At 38.3% G+C, this 18,991-nt stretch overlaps 1 protein-coding gene and 1 pseudogene across 2 annotated transcripts in view; one reads left to right on the top strand and one right to left on the bottom strand.

Moving 5' to 3' along the window:
- Nucleotides 1-18,991, bottom strand: part of PIK3C2A (phosphatidylinositol-4-phosphate 3-kinase catalytic subunit type 2 alpha) — a 104,636-nt gene that overhangs the window by 41,484 nt on the left and 44,161 nt on the right. For both annotated transcript variants that reach the window (XM_030831493.2, XM_030831494.2), the window contains exons 3-8: nt 15,575-15,678; nt 9,723-9,880; nt 8,136-8,256; nt 7,374-7,485; nt 6,142-6,221; nt 5,948-6,011 (exon numbers count right to left, since the gene is read on the bottom strand). In XM_030831493.2, coding sequence (XP_030687353.1) covers nt 5,948-6,011; nt 6,142-6,221; nt 7,374-7,485; nt 8,136-8,256; nt 9,723-9,880; nt 15,575-15,678 — 639 coding nt within the window. The remainder of the gene's footprint in view (nt 1-5,947; nt 6,012-6,141; nt 6,222-7,373; nt 7,486-8,135; nt 8,257-9,722; nt 9,881-15,574; nt 15,679-18,991) is intronic.
- LOC115839417 (phosphatidylethanolamine-binding protein 1 pseudogene) lies at nt 16,116-16,735 on the top strand (annotated as a pseudogene).

Raw genomic sequence — 18,991 nt, 5'->3', positions numbered from 1 at the left:
ATTCTCCTATACTATTCTCCATCATTTTTTATATGCCAGTTATCAATTTATTGTCTATCAGTTCCAAATCCACCCTTCTTTGCTCTACTCTGTGATACAAGAACTTGACCTTACAAACATTTCTCCTTTGCCAGCTAGTACAATGTTAGGTTTTGTCAATAGAGGGCCCTGAAAGGACACTCAAAGGCAATAACAGCAGGAAGGTACTTCTCATCAGGGTTCCAGTCCTCTATTTTTAAATTCAGTATGGAAGCCCAATGGTCCTCAACTACCCGCTCCAGCTGTACCCTCAAGCCATGCTCCTCCAATCTGACAGCTCTACCAAATTTCTTTGCCATAGGCAACCTGTGTGTTCCTGTGATAGCCATACCCTCTTCAAAGAGGCCAAATTTCAGCCTGGGGCTGAGGGAGAGGCTCTATCATAAGTCCTCAAAGTTCCTTCACTATCCACATTACTCCTCAACTGTAGAATTGATAATTGCGCTTCTTTGCACCTGTTACCTGTTACTTCTTTGCACCTGTCCACCTGTTCTGGACCCCTCAGAGCAAGGCTGGCACTTTTTTAAGGCCTGACAGCAAATGTTTTAGGCTCTGTGGGTCAAATAGTGTGTCACAATTCAACCCTGCATGAAAACAGACACAGATAACATAAATGAATGAGTAAGGCTGTGTTCCAATAAAACTTTATTTACAAAAACGGGCCAGATTTGTCATGTGAGCCATAATGTGCCAACTCCTGCTTCAGTCCTCTTTTACCCCTTATAGTAATTAATTACCTTTTACTAATTAACAATTCTTTAAATTTCCCTGTTCAAAAAACTACACTATAGTTTCTGTTGCCTGACTTGGCCCCTGACTGACTGATCTGCCTTGCCACTGACATGTGGTCACTTCCCCTACTACATGCCTTATTTTTGCTCTGGACGTTTATCTCTATATTCTGTAAGAAGCCTCAGTTACACAAATGTCCATGTGGGGCTTCCCTGGTGGTGCAGTGGTTGGGAGTCCACCTGCCAACGCAGGGGACATGGGTTCAGGCCCTGGTCTGGGAAGATCCCACATGCCACAGAGCAACTAAGCCGTGAGCCACAACTACTGAGCCCTCGTGCTACAACTACTGAAGCCCGTGCTCCTGAAGCCCGTGCTCTGCAACAGGAGAGGCCACCGCCGTGAGAGGCCCGTGCACGGCAACGAAGAGTGGTCCCCTGCTCGCCGCAACTATAGAGGGCCCACACGCAGCAACAAAGACCCAACACAGCCAAAAAAACCTGTCAATGTTGAAAAATTCACAGCATCTTCAACCCCATAATTGTACCCTATCAGAATCTTAACCACAATACCATATTCTGATCATAATCTCCTTTGCTTCCAGCCCTCACACCCTCATTCTGACCAAACCTGTTCTCTGAGCTCAGAGACTTCTCTGCTTCTTCTACCAGGCAGCTAGTTCTTCTAAAGAAAATCTCACAACCATAAAGATCCAACAGTCTCCAATTTCAGCAGGCATCTGCATGCCATTTAACATTCCTTTTACAAGCCCTGGTCAGCTCTCTTTCCCATTCCCCTTAGAAGATGAAGCCAACCATTATTCCTTGCCTCAAAACCCCTACTTGCCACCCTAACTTCATTTTAGTGAAATAAATTAACATCTTATCCCTAGAAAACTAAGACCAGGAGGGATCAGAACTTTGCAACTTCCTGACCTCTCCCATAAACCTACCTAAGAGAAATCAAGACATACATCCACACAAAGACTTATACATGAATGTTTATAGCAGCATTATTCATAATAATCAAAAACTACAAACATTCAAAATGTCAGTTATTGGGTAACTGGATAAATAAAATGTGGTATATCCATACAATGGAAGTATTCAGCAATAAAAAAAAATTGTGGATACATACTACATGGACAGAGCTTAAGAACAGTATGGTATGTGAAAGAAATCACATGTAAAAGATTACATAAGGTATGATTCCATTTACAGGAAACCTCCATTAAAGGCAAACCTACTGAGACGGGAACCAGATCAGCAGTGGTTTGGAGCTGAGGATGGGAATGGGGAATGACTGGAAAGTAGTACACGGAAACTTCTGGGAGTGATGAAAATATCCTAAAAGTGGACTGTAGTGACAATTATACAACTCTATGCATTTGCTAAAAGAATCATTGAATTGTACACATCCAATGGGTAAATTTTACAGTACATAAATTATACCTCAATAAAGCTATACAGAGTCACTATTATTTCTGATAAGATGGTCAGTGAAGAGCTCTCTGATTAGACAACATTTGAGCACAGACGTTAATAAACTGAAAGGGTAAGTCATGCAAGTATCTGGGGAAAGAGCATTAAAAGAAGGGATAAGCACAAGGGTCCCAGCTGGGGAGCATACCTGCAGATCAGCTAGAACAAAGAAGAAAGGGGTAGGAAGCCAGATCAGAGAGGTAGTGGGTCAGAATGTGTAGGGCCTTGAAGCAACAATTAGGGATTTGAATTTTACTGACTGAGGTGGTAAACAGTATTTTGAACAAAAGAGTGGCATGATTTAATATTTTTAAGGGTTTACAAATTTTATTAATTTTTTCAAAGAACCATCTTTTGGCTTTGATTTTCTCTTATTTTACATTTGCTTTCTGTGATTATATTCATTTTTTTAAATTTTTTTTTATTTTGGAACAATTTTAGATTTACAGAAAAGTTGCAAGAATAGTAAAGAGAGTTCTCATTCAACATTAAAGGAAAATGGGTTAAGTAACTTCTTACATAACCATGTTAAATTTGTCAAAACTAAGACATTAACACTCATTAAATTACTATTACCTAAACTGCAGGCTTTCTTCAGATTTCACCAGTTTTTCCACTAATGTATTTTTCCTCTTCTAAGATACAATCCAGGATACCACATTGCATTTAGTGATTTATTTTTAAAAGATAATTTTGGTTGCCTATTGAAGACAGGCTATAGAAGGACACGTAGAAGCTGGAAGACCAGTAAGGAACTGCTGTTAACTACTATAGCTGACTAGGAGTATAGTTTTGGTAGTGATGAAGGGTGGTCACATTCTGAATGTATTTTCGAGCCAGAGCTGACAGGAATGGGACTGCATATGGGATGTGAAATATCTTTTTCTTGAGAAATAAAATATGACTACAAGGTTTTGGCCTGAGCAAATGGAAGGACAGAGTTGCCATTTATTAAGAAGGGGAAGACTGATGAATAGATATGAAGGATAGCATAAAAATTCAGTTTCATATATCTTAAATTTGAGATGTCAGACACTCATATAAAAATATCAAGTAATAGACACTTGAATCTGAAGTGATGATCAACATATGTAGGGTATTTAAGGACATGAGATTAAACGAGATCACCTACGATGTGAATACAGAGAGAAGAAGAGGTCCTAGAACTGAGCACCCTGGGCATTCTAATGTTCTGGAGGTCAGGAAGATAAGATCATAAGGAGCTTCGAAGCCACAAGTAAGAGTGAACACAGAGCAGACACTGGAAGTAGGAGAACCAAGAATGTGGTATCCCAGAAGCCATGTGAGTGTTTCAAGAAGGAAGAAACGATCAACTCTATCAAACACGATAGAAAAGTTGAGAAAAAGAAAGACTAAGAACTTATTACTGGAATCCTGATCATTGAAGTCCTTGATGATCTTAAGTGCAGTTTCAGAGAACCGTTGAGAATGAAAGCCTGGTTGGAGTGGGTTCATAAGAGAGTGAGAAGAGAGGAAGTATAAGCAGAAAAAACAGATTAACTTTCAAGTTTTGTTATAAGGAGAACAGAGAAGTATAGGGTGATTGCTGCAGGGGGATGTGGATTTTTTGTTTTATTATAAGATGGGAGTATACCCATGGCTCCATCCTTGAACTTTTTTTTTTTCTCTACCTGCAGTGGTTTTCTTGGTGATCTCATCCAGTTTTATGGCTGCAAAATATTTATATTCTGATGATTCCCCAGTTTATTATCTCCAGCCTGGATCTCCTCCATTAAATTCCACACTCATATCCAACTGCCTACTCAATATCACTACTTGGATGAATAATAGTCATCTCAAACAAAATGTCCAAAACTGAGTTCAGGTCTTCCCCACAAACCTGTTCTTCTCTCAGTTTTCTACATCTCTCTAAAAGCAACTCCAAATTTCCAAATGCTCAGGTAGAAAACCTTGGAATTATGCTTCTCTCTCTCTCTCATGCTCCACATCCAATCTATTGGTAAATCCTCCTAGCATTAACTTCAAAATTGTCACAGAATTCAACCCCGTCTCATCACTTCTGGTCCAAGCCATCATTCTCTCTCCTGTGACTAAAAAAAAAATCTTCCTCATTCATTTGTTTCCACTATTGCCCCCTTCCTCACTCTATTCTAGCCTAGCAGACCTTATACATACCAGGCACACTTCTCCCCCAGATAACCAGGTAGCTTCTTCCTCTCCTTCTCCAGTTCTTTACTCAAGTTCATTTTCTCAATGAGGCCTTCTCTGATTACCTTATTTGAAATTGCAACATTACCCTCCTCTATGTTTCTCTAATAGCACTTACCACCTGATATAACATATACCTTGCTAGTTTATTTTACTCTGTTTCCTCTAACTAGAATGTAAATTCTCTAAAGAGCAAGGATTACAGTTTCTTTTGTCCCCTGCCACATCCTCAGCACCTACAACAGTGCCTTGAGAGAGAAGATACTCAGTAATATTTGTTGGATAAATCAACATAATTATATATTGATAAAAAGTATAACAGTAGCTAGAAATCTGGAGGTCATCCTACACTATTTCTTCTTCTCTTACATCTCATTACCTATCAAAATCTAACCAATTTTATCTACTAAATATTGTTAATCAGTCCCTCCTCTTTACCTGTACCACACTCACTGTCTTTTACCTGGACTACTATCAAAAACTTTCCTAAGTAGTCTCCCTGAAACCAACCCTGCCAAGTTTAAATTTAACTTCCACAATTTGGCCAGAGTGACTTCAGAGCTCAAGACTAAACAAGTCACCCACCCCACCCCACTCCACTTCCTACCCTCTGCTTAAAACACCTTGAATGGCTACAGGAGGGGTCAACAAACTCTTCCTGTAAAATGAAAATAGTAAATAGTTCAGGCTTTGCAGGACATATGGTCTCTGTCCCAAATACTCAACTTTAGTATTAGAGCACAAATGCAGTCATAGAAAATATGTAAACAAATGAATGTGGCTGTGTCCCCCAAATTTTTCTTTACAAGAATGGGAAGTGGACTGGATATGGCCCCCGATCTGGAGAATAAAGTAAAACTCCTTCACATGAATTATATGGTGGTAATTTATATCTGGCTATTTCCAATTTCATCTTTCAACCTTCACTTCACACTTTGTATCAGAGAAGTGCTTACACTTCCACATATGTATCGCACCTATGTACTTTTGTTCACATGCCCTTCCCAACTATCTTCTAGCTAACTCATACTGTTTAAGACTTGGATCCGGCAGCAAGCATCCCTTCTTAGAGGCCTTCCTTGAACCTTCAAGTTGGGAGAAGTGCCCCTCATCAATCTCTCAAAGGACGCCAAAACATACCTCTATTCTACATTTACTATGTTGAAATTCTGTTTAAATCTTTCATTGCTAGTTTTAAGTTCCTGGTAGGTGGGGATTAGGTCATTCATTCTCATAACTCCAGCATCTAGCATATAGCAAGTATTCAATAAATGCTTTTTGAATTGAAGTGAAGGTTCCTCTTAGTAATAAAGCTCAGGTAACTCAAGCACTACTGAGAATTTTTGTTAATATGTTGGGTCAGAAAACAAGTTATCAAATATCAACTTCAAGAATATAGTTTAAATTGTCCTTCTAAAATATTTAATCTAATTCCAACATTAGTATTTAAGAGTGTACAGAGAAAAGAATCTTTAAATCATCAAGCCAAAATGTGAATTAAGACTTACTTCAATTTGAAGAGCCAGTTCCACTTGGTTGTGATAAGAATCTAAAAGTTCTTCAACAGGATGTCTGAAATAAAGAAGTTATTGTGGCTGAAAGATACCATATGCAAAAATGATTGTTTTATTCACCAAAATAAGTGCATTCACATCCAAACGTAACGTCTGAAAACCTGAAATTAATGTTTTAGATGCCACACCTTGTCGTGACTTCTTTATAAGGTTTTTCTATTTGATGCAGGTGTTTGTTTAAATCCACAGGTGTTTCATCATCTTCTGCCTAAATAAACATACAGACAAATGTTTACCAAATAATGAAATCCATTCTTTGGTCTTTCTATTGCCAAATTAAGTAAGGTTAAGTGTATGATAAATTCTTGAAATGAAAGTGACTTTTGAGAACCGAGGCCTCTGCTATAGAGAGAGAATGGAGAGCTAAAAGCACTTTTAAAGATGGCGGACAGCCAAATGAAGGTGGAGTGGGAACCAGATGAGAAGAGATCATCTGAATTTCTGCATTTTTTATAATGATAACCAAATTTCCTTCTACCTTACCTTTAATAAATAAGGCACTGGTCTCTTCAACCATAACCCTTATTATTCAAAATACTCAAAAACATGCCTTAAGAAACTGAAAACAGAAGTTACTAATGATTGTTAAAATGTACTGAGTTTTGTGAAATAGTTTCCACCCAAGTGAAATAAATTCTACCTAACATAGGAGCAAAACCTAGGAAAATAAAGAAAAGAGAAAGTAGAAATGATTGATATTTTTCCTCCTAAAATTCTACCAAATGAATGATTCTCTTTAGAGGTTAAAAGTCATCAAGTGTTTATACAGTAATAAAATGGCCTAATTTCTTGCATTCTATTTTGCTTTAACCTCAAAAGAAAGTACTATAGTTTTAAAACAGAGAATTAGTTTTCATTTTGTGAAAAATAATATATTTTTCTCAGTTTGGTGCAAAGGTCAATGTGGATCTTTTTCTCCCCAAAACCATATTTAGCATTCAAAATCTTTCTTCTTCCTCATTTCTCCTTGACTGACCCTGATGTTTTCATTGTGTAACTTGTGTAAAACTATTACAAGCCAAACTTTTATAATTCCTCCACTTTGATTTTCAAACATGCCTCCAACTCTGAGTAGTATGCTACCTAAACCTCCATGATTGAAAGTCTCCCCCCGGTCTGCTAAAACTCTCCCCACATCTGCTTTATCCTGTAGGGGATAAAGCGTGCCTCACTCCCAGTCAAACCCAAAACTCTCAGAGCACATACACATTGCAAATTGGCTGATTAGCAATTGTTTAGAATTACATATTAATCCAAACTAATATTAATCTAAAATTAATATTTAATAATTAATATCTAAGTTAATCTAAAATTATTTAGATTCAACCAAATGCAATTCAGTTATAGGGTACACACTTACTGTTCGGGCCAGATTTTGGCACATTGCGCTGAAGGTCAAAAGTTGTAGTTTAATCTCCGTGTCCCATTTTCGACAGTTTTGAATATGTTCATGACTTCCAAGACAATGATTACTGTTAAAATATATCAATTATTCATCAGTGTTATTCTCCTCAAACTAGAAATTATACAGGTGAGAGTAAAATGTAAATTTTACTCATCAGGAATTGAAGAGAATGGTAAAATACAGAGACTTTTTTAACCAAGTGTGAGCATTTAAATAGAGAAATAATTCTACATGAGAAGAGTTAAAGCAAAGAAGAAAGAAGATGAAGACAAACAAGGAAAAAAAACAGGGACAGAGCATCTCTAGTAGGTTCAGAAAAAGATTCATATAATGATTATTTCAGGCAACTAAAAGGAAATCACAACTAAACACTGTGTATAAAGTAATACTGCATGCTACAAAGGGAAAATGGAGTCCCTAATGATGTAACTATTGCCTCTCTGCAGAAAGAAAAACAACTTTAAATTCACTTGTCAACCAATTGCCCACCATTCTTCCCATCTAAGACTATCAGCTTCTTAAGGGCAAGATCCTCTACTGTCTTAGACACAATGTCTTGGACAACGTATATCTTAATATAAGTTAACTGATCCAATAAACCAATTCACTAGGACCCAATGTGGTTTTAGATTATAAATTTAACTTGAAATTTTTCTAATTTAATCCATTAGAATGAAATTTCCAAAAATGTTGCTCAATAATTAAATGAATACTTACTTCTGTAGCACTTCCTCTTGACCACAAACTTTAAGAACATAGCTGCCAACATCTACTTGATTCAAGTCATCATGTACCCAGCAAAGGGCTTGCATTATTATGATTTCTACAGTAGAACTCACTGTAAAAGAGTTAGTCATCATTTTCATTGTATACATTCAACACTAAGTATATACCTATTCAGACTGTATGTCTTACAATCTAAAACAGCACTATATAAGAGAACTATAATGCAGGTCACATATGTAATTTAAAATTTTCTAGTAGCCACGTTGAAGAAAGTAAAAAGAAACAGATGAATCTAATTTCAATAATATATTTTATTTAACCTAATATATCCAAAATATCATTTCAATATATAATTGGTATTTCAAAATTACTAATGGGATATCTTACATTCTCTTTTCAAAGTAAGTCTTTGAATTCCAGTGTGTATTTTACACTTATAGCACATCTCAATCTATATTAGCCATATTTCAAGTAATCAATAGTCACATGTAGCTAGTGGTTATCGTATTAGACAGGGCAGATCTAAGCTAAGAAAGCCACCTCTGTATTACAGACTCCTCCAAAAAGGATGACATTTAGCAGTGTCTAACAAACAATTATTTAAACCAAATCATAAGGAAAAAGAATCACCTTAAACATTTGACATTTGCCTGGTAAATTATCCAATGAAGAATAAAAATATAGAAAGTAGGAAGTATTATTCAATTATCATTCTTCACAATAGCTGGATACTAAGATTACAAACCATTAAAAACTAAAGTAACCTATTTCTATACTTAGAGCTTTTATGTTCAACTTAGAAGAAAGTGACTACATTCAGAATTCATGAAAATTAACAGCTTGGCAGAAAAGGCCATAAAACCTCTATCTAATACAATAGCTACATTTCTGAACACATTTATATGTATCATAACAGTTATTAAACACACAAAGCACTTCTACTATAAAATGGTTACATTTCTTAAGAGATGTACACTATAAATGTGCACATTTATGAAGCACCAAACAATAGGAATTTGATATATTTTTAAATGAATCAGATCTTGATATATCAAGTCAAAATTTGATACAAATCAAAACATTTGCTATCAATGCTTATCCATGCTTATTTCAATCAAGAAGCTTATTGACCTTACTTTCCTTCAATTTTAGTATTAATTCTTACTGCATACGATTCCCCAAACCAAAATTTAAGGTATGTTTAAAGAGAATAAGTCTTCCTTTAGAATATAAAGAATAGGACTATAATTAGCCTTGCTAGCTAATGCTTTTGGGCTTTGGCCAAGAGCCACTGATTAACCAAATTACTCAGCATCTTTCAGAGAAATATGTAGTTATAAAAGTAAACTGGTTTTTCTCTAACCCAAACCACAGAACTATCCATATGAACGCCAATTTCTAGAAAGGGATAACTAATGCATGTTAAGTATTTTACCCCCCCCCCGACACACACAGAGATTTTTAAAGGATACCTAATGATAACTGAGTCAGTTTATTAAAAGAATGATAACATTAACATTTTAAACATTTTCTCCCTAATCAGAGCAAAACAAGATCGTTGGGGAACTATGAACCTACCATCGCATGTAAAGGTAACTGGTAGCTGAAATCCTTCAATTTCAATGGAGACCTTCACGCTAGCATTTTCTCCACATATGTTTCTTTGCACTGTGACTGGACTTAACAAATAGCCTGGATTTGTGCAGTGATTGGTATATGGAAAACTGGTCTTCAATCTATTCACAAAAAACAAGAAATTAAATTCTTTTTTTGAAAGCTGCATTTGAGAGCTCTGAACAAGGCTTTGCATGCTTATAGCCATTCAATTCTGTGTTACTGTCCAATTCTAGAGCAGCTCAGGAGAAATGTAATGAATGGACCCCTGTCAAAACTCGAAAACACCGGCATTTGCCTTGTAAAAAACAGAATCCAAGGAAAGAGATTAAGTACTGCCAGGACCGCTTTGGTAACACTATCAACATCAACAAAACACACACTGGATACACAGCATTAAATGAGGTTCTCTGCTTCAGATTTTTGGCTAAACAGTATAATTTCACAAAATGTACATTTTTAATGAACCACTGACAATACAGGTGATAGACCTAAATTGCAATTGCCAGAGGGATGAAAAGTTTGTTGTCTTTTTAAAATCTTTTTTTCTGACATCCTTTTTCCTACACAGTTTTTGGTTGTTAGCATGATAGAAAAACATAGACAATGGGTTTTTACAGTGCTATGAGGCCTTTATTCCCTCAAAGTGATTTCTAAGACTTAGGGAATGGCAAAAAAATTGCCTGTGAAGTGTTCTTGGTATTCATAGTAGCAAAATAGTTTAAATTTAAATATATAAGGCAGGTGTATGGCTCATCTCCAGATAGCACTTCTATTATCTGAAGACAAAGGAGGATTTGATGCCTTCTTTAAGCCTGTGGGCTTCCCTTAACTGACTTTTTTCTGGAAGTTAGAAGACAAACTCCACTTCTCCCATCTGCTTTTCACAGGGCTATAAACGGAATGAATGCTGGAAGTTTTATCTATTCGCTCTGTAGAGATTAAAATAATCAAGTTATAGGAACAGAATAAAATAGTTTGAGTTGACAATAAGAAAGGTTCTGGAGAGGCAGGCAGCAAGTGTAACTATTTGTGCACTACTGCTAGAGTCAGACTTCCCAAGTTTAAATCCTGTTTGTACTACTTACTAGCTGTGTAATCTTAGGCAAGTTATTCAATCTCCTTGTTGCTTCAGTTTCCTCTTCTATAAAATGGGGATAATACTACTACTAACTTCATGGGGTTGTTGTGAGAATTATGTGAATTAAGTTTATAAGGACACTCAGAACAGTGTCTAGTACATGGTAAGCGTTATAAGCATCTCGTCAAATAAATGAATAAATGAATAAATCTGGTTTCTGCACTGTGATCTTAAGTGCCACAAAGGATCCAATATTAAAAAGAAATGTAATTGAAAAAAAGGTAATAGAAAGTAATAAACTTAAATTGATGTTGGAAATGCACCTTTAGATATGGACACATTACCTTCAAATATTTGATTGCTGCCAAGCTTACCCCTCTGTAACACAATGACAAGACCTTCACAGGACCCAGCCTAAGATTTTTTATTGTTTCTCACATACTTGGTATTCTTGTTTCCTATGAAACAAGAAATACCACATGAAATAAGATACTCACAGCAAATCACGTAGCTAACTAATATATAAAACGGTAAAGAACTTTATCTATATCCAAGGAAGCCTTCAATTTTCAGAAATCCTTAAGGATGATAAAAGGAAAATCAGAAATTCCTGATGACAGTTCAGAAAACAAGAATTTACTGGACAAAAATTCTAGTGATAAAAAGTTACATATAAAAATGAGGGTTTTGGGCTTCCCTGGTGGCACAGTGGTTAAGAATCCACCGGCCAATGCAGGGGATGTGGGTTCGAGCCCTGGCCCGGAGAAGATCCCACATGCCACGGAGCAACTAAGCCCCTGAGCCACAACTACTGAGCCTGTGCTCTAGAGCCCGCGAGCCACAGCTACTGAGCCTGCGTGCCACACAACTACTGAAGCCCGTGCACCTAGAGCCCATGCTCCGCAACAAGAGAAGCCACGGCAGTGAGAAGACTGCGCACTGCAACAAAGAGTAGCCCCTGCTCACCACAACTAGAGAAACCCCGCACACAGCAACAAAGACCCAACGCAGCCAAAAATAAATTAAAAATAAAAATAAATTTATTTTAAAAAATGAGGGTTTTTAATTGAATTGACACTACTTTATAAGAAACTTGATTCAGCGTCATTTAGAATAAAATTAACTAAATGCAGAGGTAAAAACCTACAGGGAATCCTTGGGATCAAGACATTTTTGTAGAATATAAATATTAGATTGGAACCATATATGAGGAAAGGAAATTAAAGGCTATTCAGAATGACAAGTGTAAAGTGTAGTTTTTCATCTTACCCTAGGGGACCACAAATGAAGCAGAAAAAATTTCCACTGGTATCTAACATTCCTCTGAGAACTTTCTCTGGACCTATTAACTAGTAGATACAGCAAGTTTTGTCAATTATGATGAGTGTGAAAGGAAAGAAATAAAAGAAATAAAAACAAGAAAAATGCAGTAATAATTAAATGTCCCGTTTCAAAGTATTTTACAGAACTTTAAACTGAAAGTGACCCTTGAGATCACTAGTGCAACTCCCTGATTTCACAGAAGCAAAAAAAAACAAGGCCTAGAAGTAGGCTTAACTGTAAACAAATATCATCCTGACAATCTTACACTAATGTCATAGCTGAATTAAAATAATGAAATTAATCATTTTAGGAGATTTCAAAAAATGAGGCATTTACTAAGAGTATAAACACTTGTTTTTAAAATCTGCACACTGGAAAAAATAGAAAGTGACATTAATTTCTTCAAGACATCAAGACTTCTCCTGACTCCAAGGTCAGAGGGGAATGAAAGAATTTTCTAGAACATGGCTTCAAAAACACCTCTCCCTCTTACTTCTCTGAAACATTTGTTGCAATCCCACTCTAACAGAAATAAATTACAAAAAGAATTCATTGTCTCTAGTTCATCTGAGGTTTTAATATTACAGAAGCCATTTGTGTGTGTGTGTGTGTGCGCGCGCGTGTGCACACATAAATAAAAATGATCATTTTAGCTTAGTGGCAGAGTTTGTGTAAATAACACTAAGATTCAAATGCAGAAAAAAAGGCAGATCACAGAGAGCCTAATTTCTCAACATGCAAAGCTTAAATGCAATAGTCACTCAACACAGTCTAATAGACAAGGTTTGTTTGGAAAGAAAATTTTAAAAACTCGATGAACACATATCAGATTAATACCAAACCATTAAGATAAAACACATACCAGATTAATACCAAACCATTAAGATAAAAGATTATTTCTAAACTGTTAACCACACATACATAATGGTATAATGGAATAAAGGCACAGGTAATTTCTAACACATGCAATTTGCATTCTCAGTCACCTAAATGTCTCTTCTATTTTAAACGTCTACTGAAAAATATGAGTTTTAAAAACACAGTTAAGAGTAACCTTTGGGCTTCCCTGGTGGCGCAGTGGTTGAGAGTCCACCTGCCAATGCAGGGGACGCGGGTTTGTGCCCCGGTCCGGGAAGATCCCACATGCCGCGGAGCGGCTGGGCCCGTGAGCCATGGCTGCTGAGCCTGCGCTCCGCAACGGGAGAGGCCACAGCAGTGAGAGGCCTGCGTACCGCAAAAAAAAAAAAAAAAAAAAAAGAGTAACCTTTTCAGGAAAGAAAAAGTGACTATACTGATATTTTTCTTCTTTTTTTTCCCTAAGGTATCCTGAAGAAAAGGAATGCTGGTTAAAAGGTGACACACAAGAAGATAGAATTTTAATGAAATGTTACCAATAGTCTAGAAAATCTAGTTAAATATAATAAGTCCCATATCATAAAAATGATGAATATACTCGAAAATGATCTGGGAACCCCAAACTCTGCTTTGCTTAAACCACACTGGGGAAAATACTGGATTCAGAATAAATCTCCCAGTAGTGATCTACTTTTCCTTCTTTTTTTAAAAAATAAATTTATTTATTTGTTTGTTTTTGGCTGCATTGGGTCTTTGTTGCTGCGCACGGGCTCTCTCTAGTTGCCGTGAGCGGGGGCTACTCTTTGTTGCAGTGGGTAGGCTTCTCATTGCGGTGGCTTCTCTTGCTGCGGAGCACGGGCTCTAGGTGTGTGAGCTTCAGTAGTTGTGGCATGCAGGCTCACTAGTTGTGGCTCACGGATTAGTTGCTCCGTGGCATGTGGGATCTTCCCGGACTAGGGATCGAACCTGTGTTCCCTACATTGGCAGGCGGATTCTTAACTACTGTACCACCAAGGAAGTCCCTACTTTTCCTTCTTTTGATAACAGATCTCATCCAGTTGGCCACAATGTTTGTTGTTCCACTCCCTCCTTCCGTGGGATTTTTCTATCTGGTGCTGACTGAAAGGACTCTCTCCTTTCTGTTAACAAGACCATTAGAATATCAAAGTCTAAGCTATCGGTGGTTATATTCCCTGCCTTCAAAACTCCATCTCTAGTAGAAGCCAACATGCATGGTGAAAGGGCCCAGGGAGAAAAGGGAGGAAGAAGAAGAGTCCAAAGGGAGTAGGGATCAATTACAGTGTGTGAATTCCTGGATCTTGCTGTCACTGAGCTCTGCCCCATCCTCCCTCTTTCTGCTATACGGGTTTGTGAACCAATACATAACCTTCCTTGATTTATGCTAGTTTAAGATGGGTTTCTTGCACTCATAACAGAAGTCCTCACTAATACAGTGAAATGATGGAAAGAAAACACACCAAACCAGAGGTAATGGAGACCTCGCTCTGTTACAGACTAGCTGAGTAAACTTTGGTAGGTAACTTCTCTGAGTCTCAGTTTCTTCCTGTATTAAGAACACTGGACACATTTAGGATTAAAAGAACATTTTAGAAATGCATTTTTCTAACCTTCAGAAAATATATTTGCTCCTCTAATCTTGCTTGTTATATCATCTCTTAATTCTAAGTAGGACAATATTTTGAATGCTAGAAAGTTTATGGCAAAACTAAGTCTCCCTATAAAGGCAAAAAAGGCAGGGACTTCCCTGGTGGTCCAGTGGTTAAGAATCCGCCTGCCAACGCAGGGGATATGGGTTTGATCCCTGGTCCGCGAAGATCTCACATACCATGGAGCAACTAAACCCGCACGCCACAACTACTGAAGCCTGTGCGCTGTAGGGCCCACGCACCACAACTACTGAGCCTGTGCACCTAGAACCCGTGCTCCGCAATAAGAGAAGCCATTGAAGTGAGAAGCCCACGCACCTCAACGTGTGCAGCAATGAAGATCCAGCACAGCCATAAAAAAAAAAAAAGGCATTTTCTGGGCTTCCCTGGTGGCGCAGTGGTTGAGAGTCCACCTGCTGATGCAGGGGACACGGGTTCATGCCCTGGTCCGGGAAGATTCCACATGCCGCAGAGCGGCTGGGCCCAGTGAGCCATGGCCGCTGAGCCTATGCGTCTGGAGCCTGTGCTCCGCAATGGGAGAGGCCACAACAGTGAGAGGGCTGCGTACCGCAAAAAAAAAAAAAAAAAAAAAAAAGGCATTTTCTAATTCTAATGAAACTTCTATGTTTAAGCCATATTCTCCCTCGGTAATAGACTATCAGAAATCTACTGTCTGACCTCAATTTTTTCTTCTAAATACTCAGAACACTAACAGGTTCAACTGTAGTTTGTGTTAATGTACCAATTAACTGATTGTTTTGACATTTTAGCCACAGGGAGAAAATAGTTAAAACTTAAAAAATTTTATAATTAGTAGCACTAAGCTGGTTTAGATAAATTTTAAAAAATTACTTAATAAAAAATCATCTTTATAAAGAAAAATTCCTTACTTTGTAATGGATTGACAAAAAGCTGCCACTTCCTCATTCTGTACTTCAATTTCTTGTAGAAGAGAACTTTCAGCTGGCAAAGTACTGGTCCCATTTGGGCCTTTCTGTAATGAAAAAGAGTGTTTTTATTTTAAAAGTAAAAGATCCCCAAAACGCTAAATAGCATATAGCACAAACACATTTTTATAAAAACATGTACAAAAATATGGAGGTAAAATAAATCATATCAGTAACAAAGTTTTAAAGTATGGATTTCTATCTTTGTAAAAGTAATGCCAACTAAGTCTTTTTTTTTTTTTTTAATTTTGGCCAGGCCGCATGTCATGTGGCATCTTAGCTCCCTGACCAGGGATTACCCTGCGCCCCCTGCATTGGAAGCGCAATCTTTAACCACTGGACCGCCAGGGAAGTCCCAAGCCTTATTTTAAAGTTCATTGGTTTTACTTGCTCAGAAGTAGAAATAGGCCTGGGAGTCTGGACTACTACCCTGCACCGAGTCCTCCCGCTGCTTTCCCTGCTGTCCGCCCCCCTTGGCTCCGTGATGCTCGTGGACCTCAACAAGCAGTCTGGGCCTTTGAGCCTGCAGGAAGTGGATGAGAGGCCGCAGCACCCACTGCAGGTCAAATACGGCGGGGCAGAGGTTGACGAGCTGGGTAAAGTGCTGACAACCACGCAGGTGAAGAACTGGCCCACCAGCATTGCATGGGATGGCCTTCATCCAGGTAAACTGTATATTTTGGTCTTGACAGACCCGGATGCTCCCAGCAGGAAGGACTCCAAATACAGGGAATGGCACCATTTCCTAGTGGTCAACATGAAGGGGAACGACATCAGCAGTGGCACAGTCCTCTCCGATTATGTGGGCTCTGGGCCTCCCAAGGGCACAGGCCTTCACTACTACATCTGGCTGGTTTACGAGCAGGACAGGCCACTGAAGTGTGATGAGCCCATTCTCAGCAACCGATCTGGAGACCACGGTGGCAGATTCAAGGTGGCGAATTTCTGCAAAAAGTATGAGCTCGGGGCTCCAGGGGCCGGCACGTGTTACCAGGCCAAATGGGATGACTATGTGCCCAAACTCTACGAGCAGCTGTCTGGGAAGCAGAGGAAAGCCAGGAGATGGACATCGTCCCAGAGTTCCCAAGCAGTGTTTCAGTTTAGTGATGCATGTAGATTTCTTCTCTTCCCCCTGCCCTGAGGCCTGAGCAGTAAGATTTAGGTTTAGGGTGTCTTTTCCTTCTGCCTGTCCTCTATAATTCTAGGGGGTTTATGTTTTGATCAAATTTGAACTCCGTTTTGGTGGGGGATACTTTGGTACTAGGATGGGGTCATCAAAATGTTAATATAACAACCCAGACGTTAAAGAGGAAAAAAATTCTGGTAAAAAGACGAGGTCTGCAGTATTAGAACAGAGCATCAAAGAATCTTTAAGGGAGGTTGAAAAAACGAAAAGATTGATTGCCTCTGCCTTTGTGAGCCCGAGCCCAGGGCTGTGTGTGATGGCATCTTCTGGCATTTGTTTTCAGGGCCCTGTCTCTCACTAAGACAACCAGGGGCTGGCATGTCCACTAGCCCCCAACGTGATACATCTCAGGCTGGTTATTGGCTGTCAGTGTCCCGCTCTGGTTCCTTTAAAGAGCAATACTGGAAAAAGCAATAGGGAGAGAGTCACTTTGCTGTTAAAGTTTGGCCATCCAGATGAGCTGCGGGGCTGAGTGAGAGGTCATCAGAAATCCGAAAGTCTGTACGTGTTAAATTGATCACTCGTCGGTGTAAGAAAGGCTGGTCTGGAGTTGCTGAATTTTGTGTTAATTCTGCTACTTGCTTATAGTTGAATAAAAATAAAAACGTGTAGATGGAAAAAAAAAGTAGAAATAGGCTGTACTTTGTATCAGTCAATAAGAATGGAACGCTAAAGACATTTCCATTCAAAATCTTCCAGAAATGAACACTTCAGAAAGTTAACAGCTGAATGAAATTAAAGGACTAGGCTCTGTTTTAAGAAAATGAAGATATCAAGCCCATTTGGGACTCCTCTAATAAACCAGGAATTCTATATATTCAACTTAGGTCTCAAATTCCAAGAAAGCATCTGGTTCTTTATATAAGAGAATGAGTTTTAGGAGTTAGTGGGCATTTTCTACGTTAATAAACTTGTACAAACACCCTGACATTCCTTCAAAAGTTAAGTTTATGTCTGATCAAAATTTGTGTGCAACATTTAGGAAGATAAATTCACTACCCAAGCACAGCCAAGCAACAGAGTCCATTTAGAGGTGTTTTGACTTACTACGTAAAAATACTTGATTTAGCACAAATTCCAAATGTAAATTTCCTTTAAAATTAAAATGGGAACATTCTCAATTAAAACTTGAGTGAATGAGAACATAGTGTATAAATTTCAAGAGTTGTAATGGATTTCCATAACCATGACAAACAAGAAGGTTTTGTCAGAAAATTAAACTGAAAATTCAGGACAACAACTCCTTTATTAATTTACTGCTTTTATAATGTGGCAGAGCCCCTTCTGCTAGAATGTGATATGTACATGGGGAAGTGGCCAGCCCTGAGTTCTAGAAAAATCGCTACTACAAATAACAGAGCTCATGGGAAAAACAGAGTTAAGGCAGACTACTCAAAAATCGGTGTAATCGGGCTTCCCTGGTGGTGCAGTGGTTCAGAGTCCACCTGCCGATTCAGGGGGCACGGGTTCGTGCCCTGGTCCAGGAAGATCCCACATGCCGCAGAGTGGCTAGGCCCGTGAGCCATGGCCACTGAGCCTGTGCGTCCGGAGCCTGTGCTCCTCAACAGGAGAGGCCACAACAGTGAGAGGCCCGCGTACCACAAAAAAAAAAAAAAAAAGTGTAATCAAAGCCCTAACTAAAACAATAAGTCTTTACAGAAACACTAGTGCAGTTAAATCTCCACTTGAATTTGCACCTTGAATTATGGTCTTTGATCCTCTGAAGCCTCCTTAAACCCTGGAGCTCCTGCTTCCTAATTTGTTATATGGATTCTGAAGGGCATTTGCTTCTAGCGAAGACCAATTTCAATGAAGTTAAAAATATACCCCAGGATGTACACTTCTTCACCAAAGTTCTTAATGCAAACAGAAATGTCTTCTCAGCTTCTCTGTCTGCACTTACTGTTTCATCAGAATGCTTAACCCTGTGGAATGTGGAACTGTTCTTGTAGCCACCATTTTCACTTCTGCAGAACTTTCAGTGTTTTCCTAATATTTTCCTGCATTACTAAGATATTCCCTTTAACTATGAGAGTTTGTTCTAGATTGCTTTGAAATGTTGATATGCTGGGAAAGATTATTTTTGAACGAATGCTACCTCCCCATTATACTGACATCAATCCCATATTTACCAATTACAGAAGTTAATCTGTGTTACATAAACAAGTATCGTA

This window comes from Globicephala melas, chromosome 8, assembly GCF_963455315.2.
Source record: "Globicephala melas chromosome 8, mGloMel1.2, whole genome shotgun sequence".
NCBI classification, from domain to species: domain Eukaryota; kingdom Metazoa; phylum Chordata; class Mammalia; order Artiodactyla; family Delphinidae; genus Globicephala; species Globicephala melas.
The sequence above is the reverse complement of the archived record's forward strand: the minus strand, read 5'-3'. Positions and strand labels throughout refer to the sequence as shown.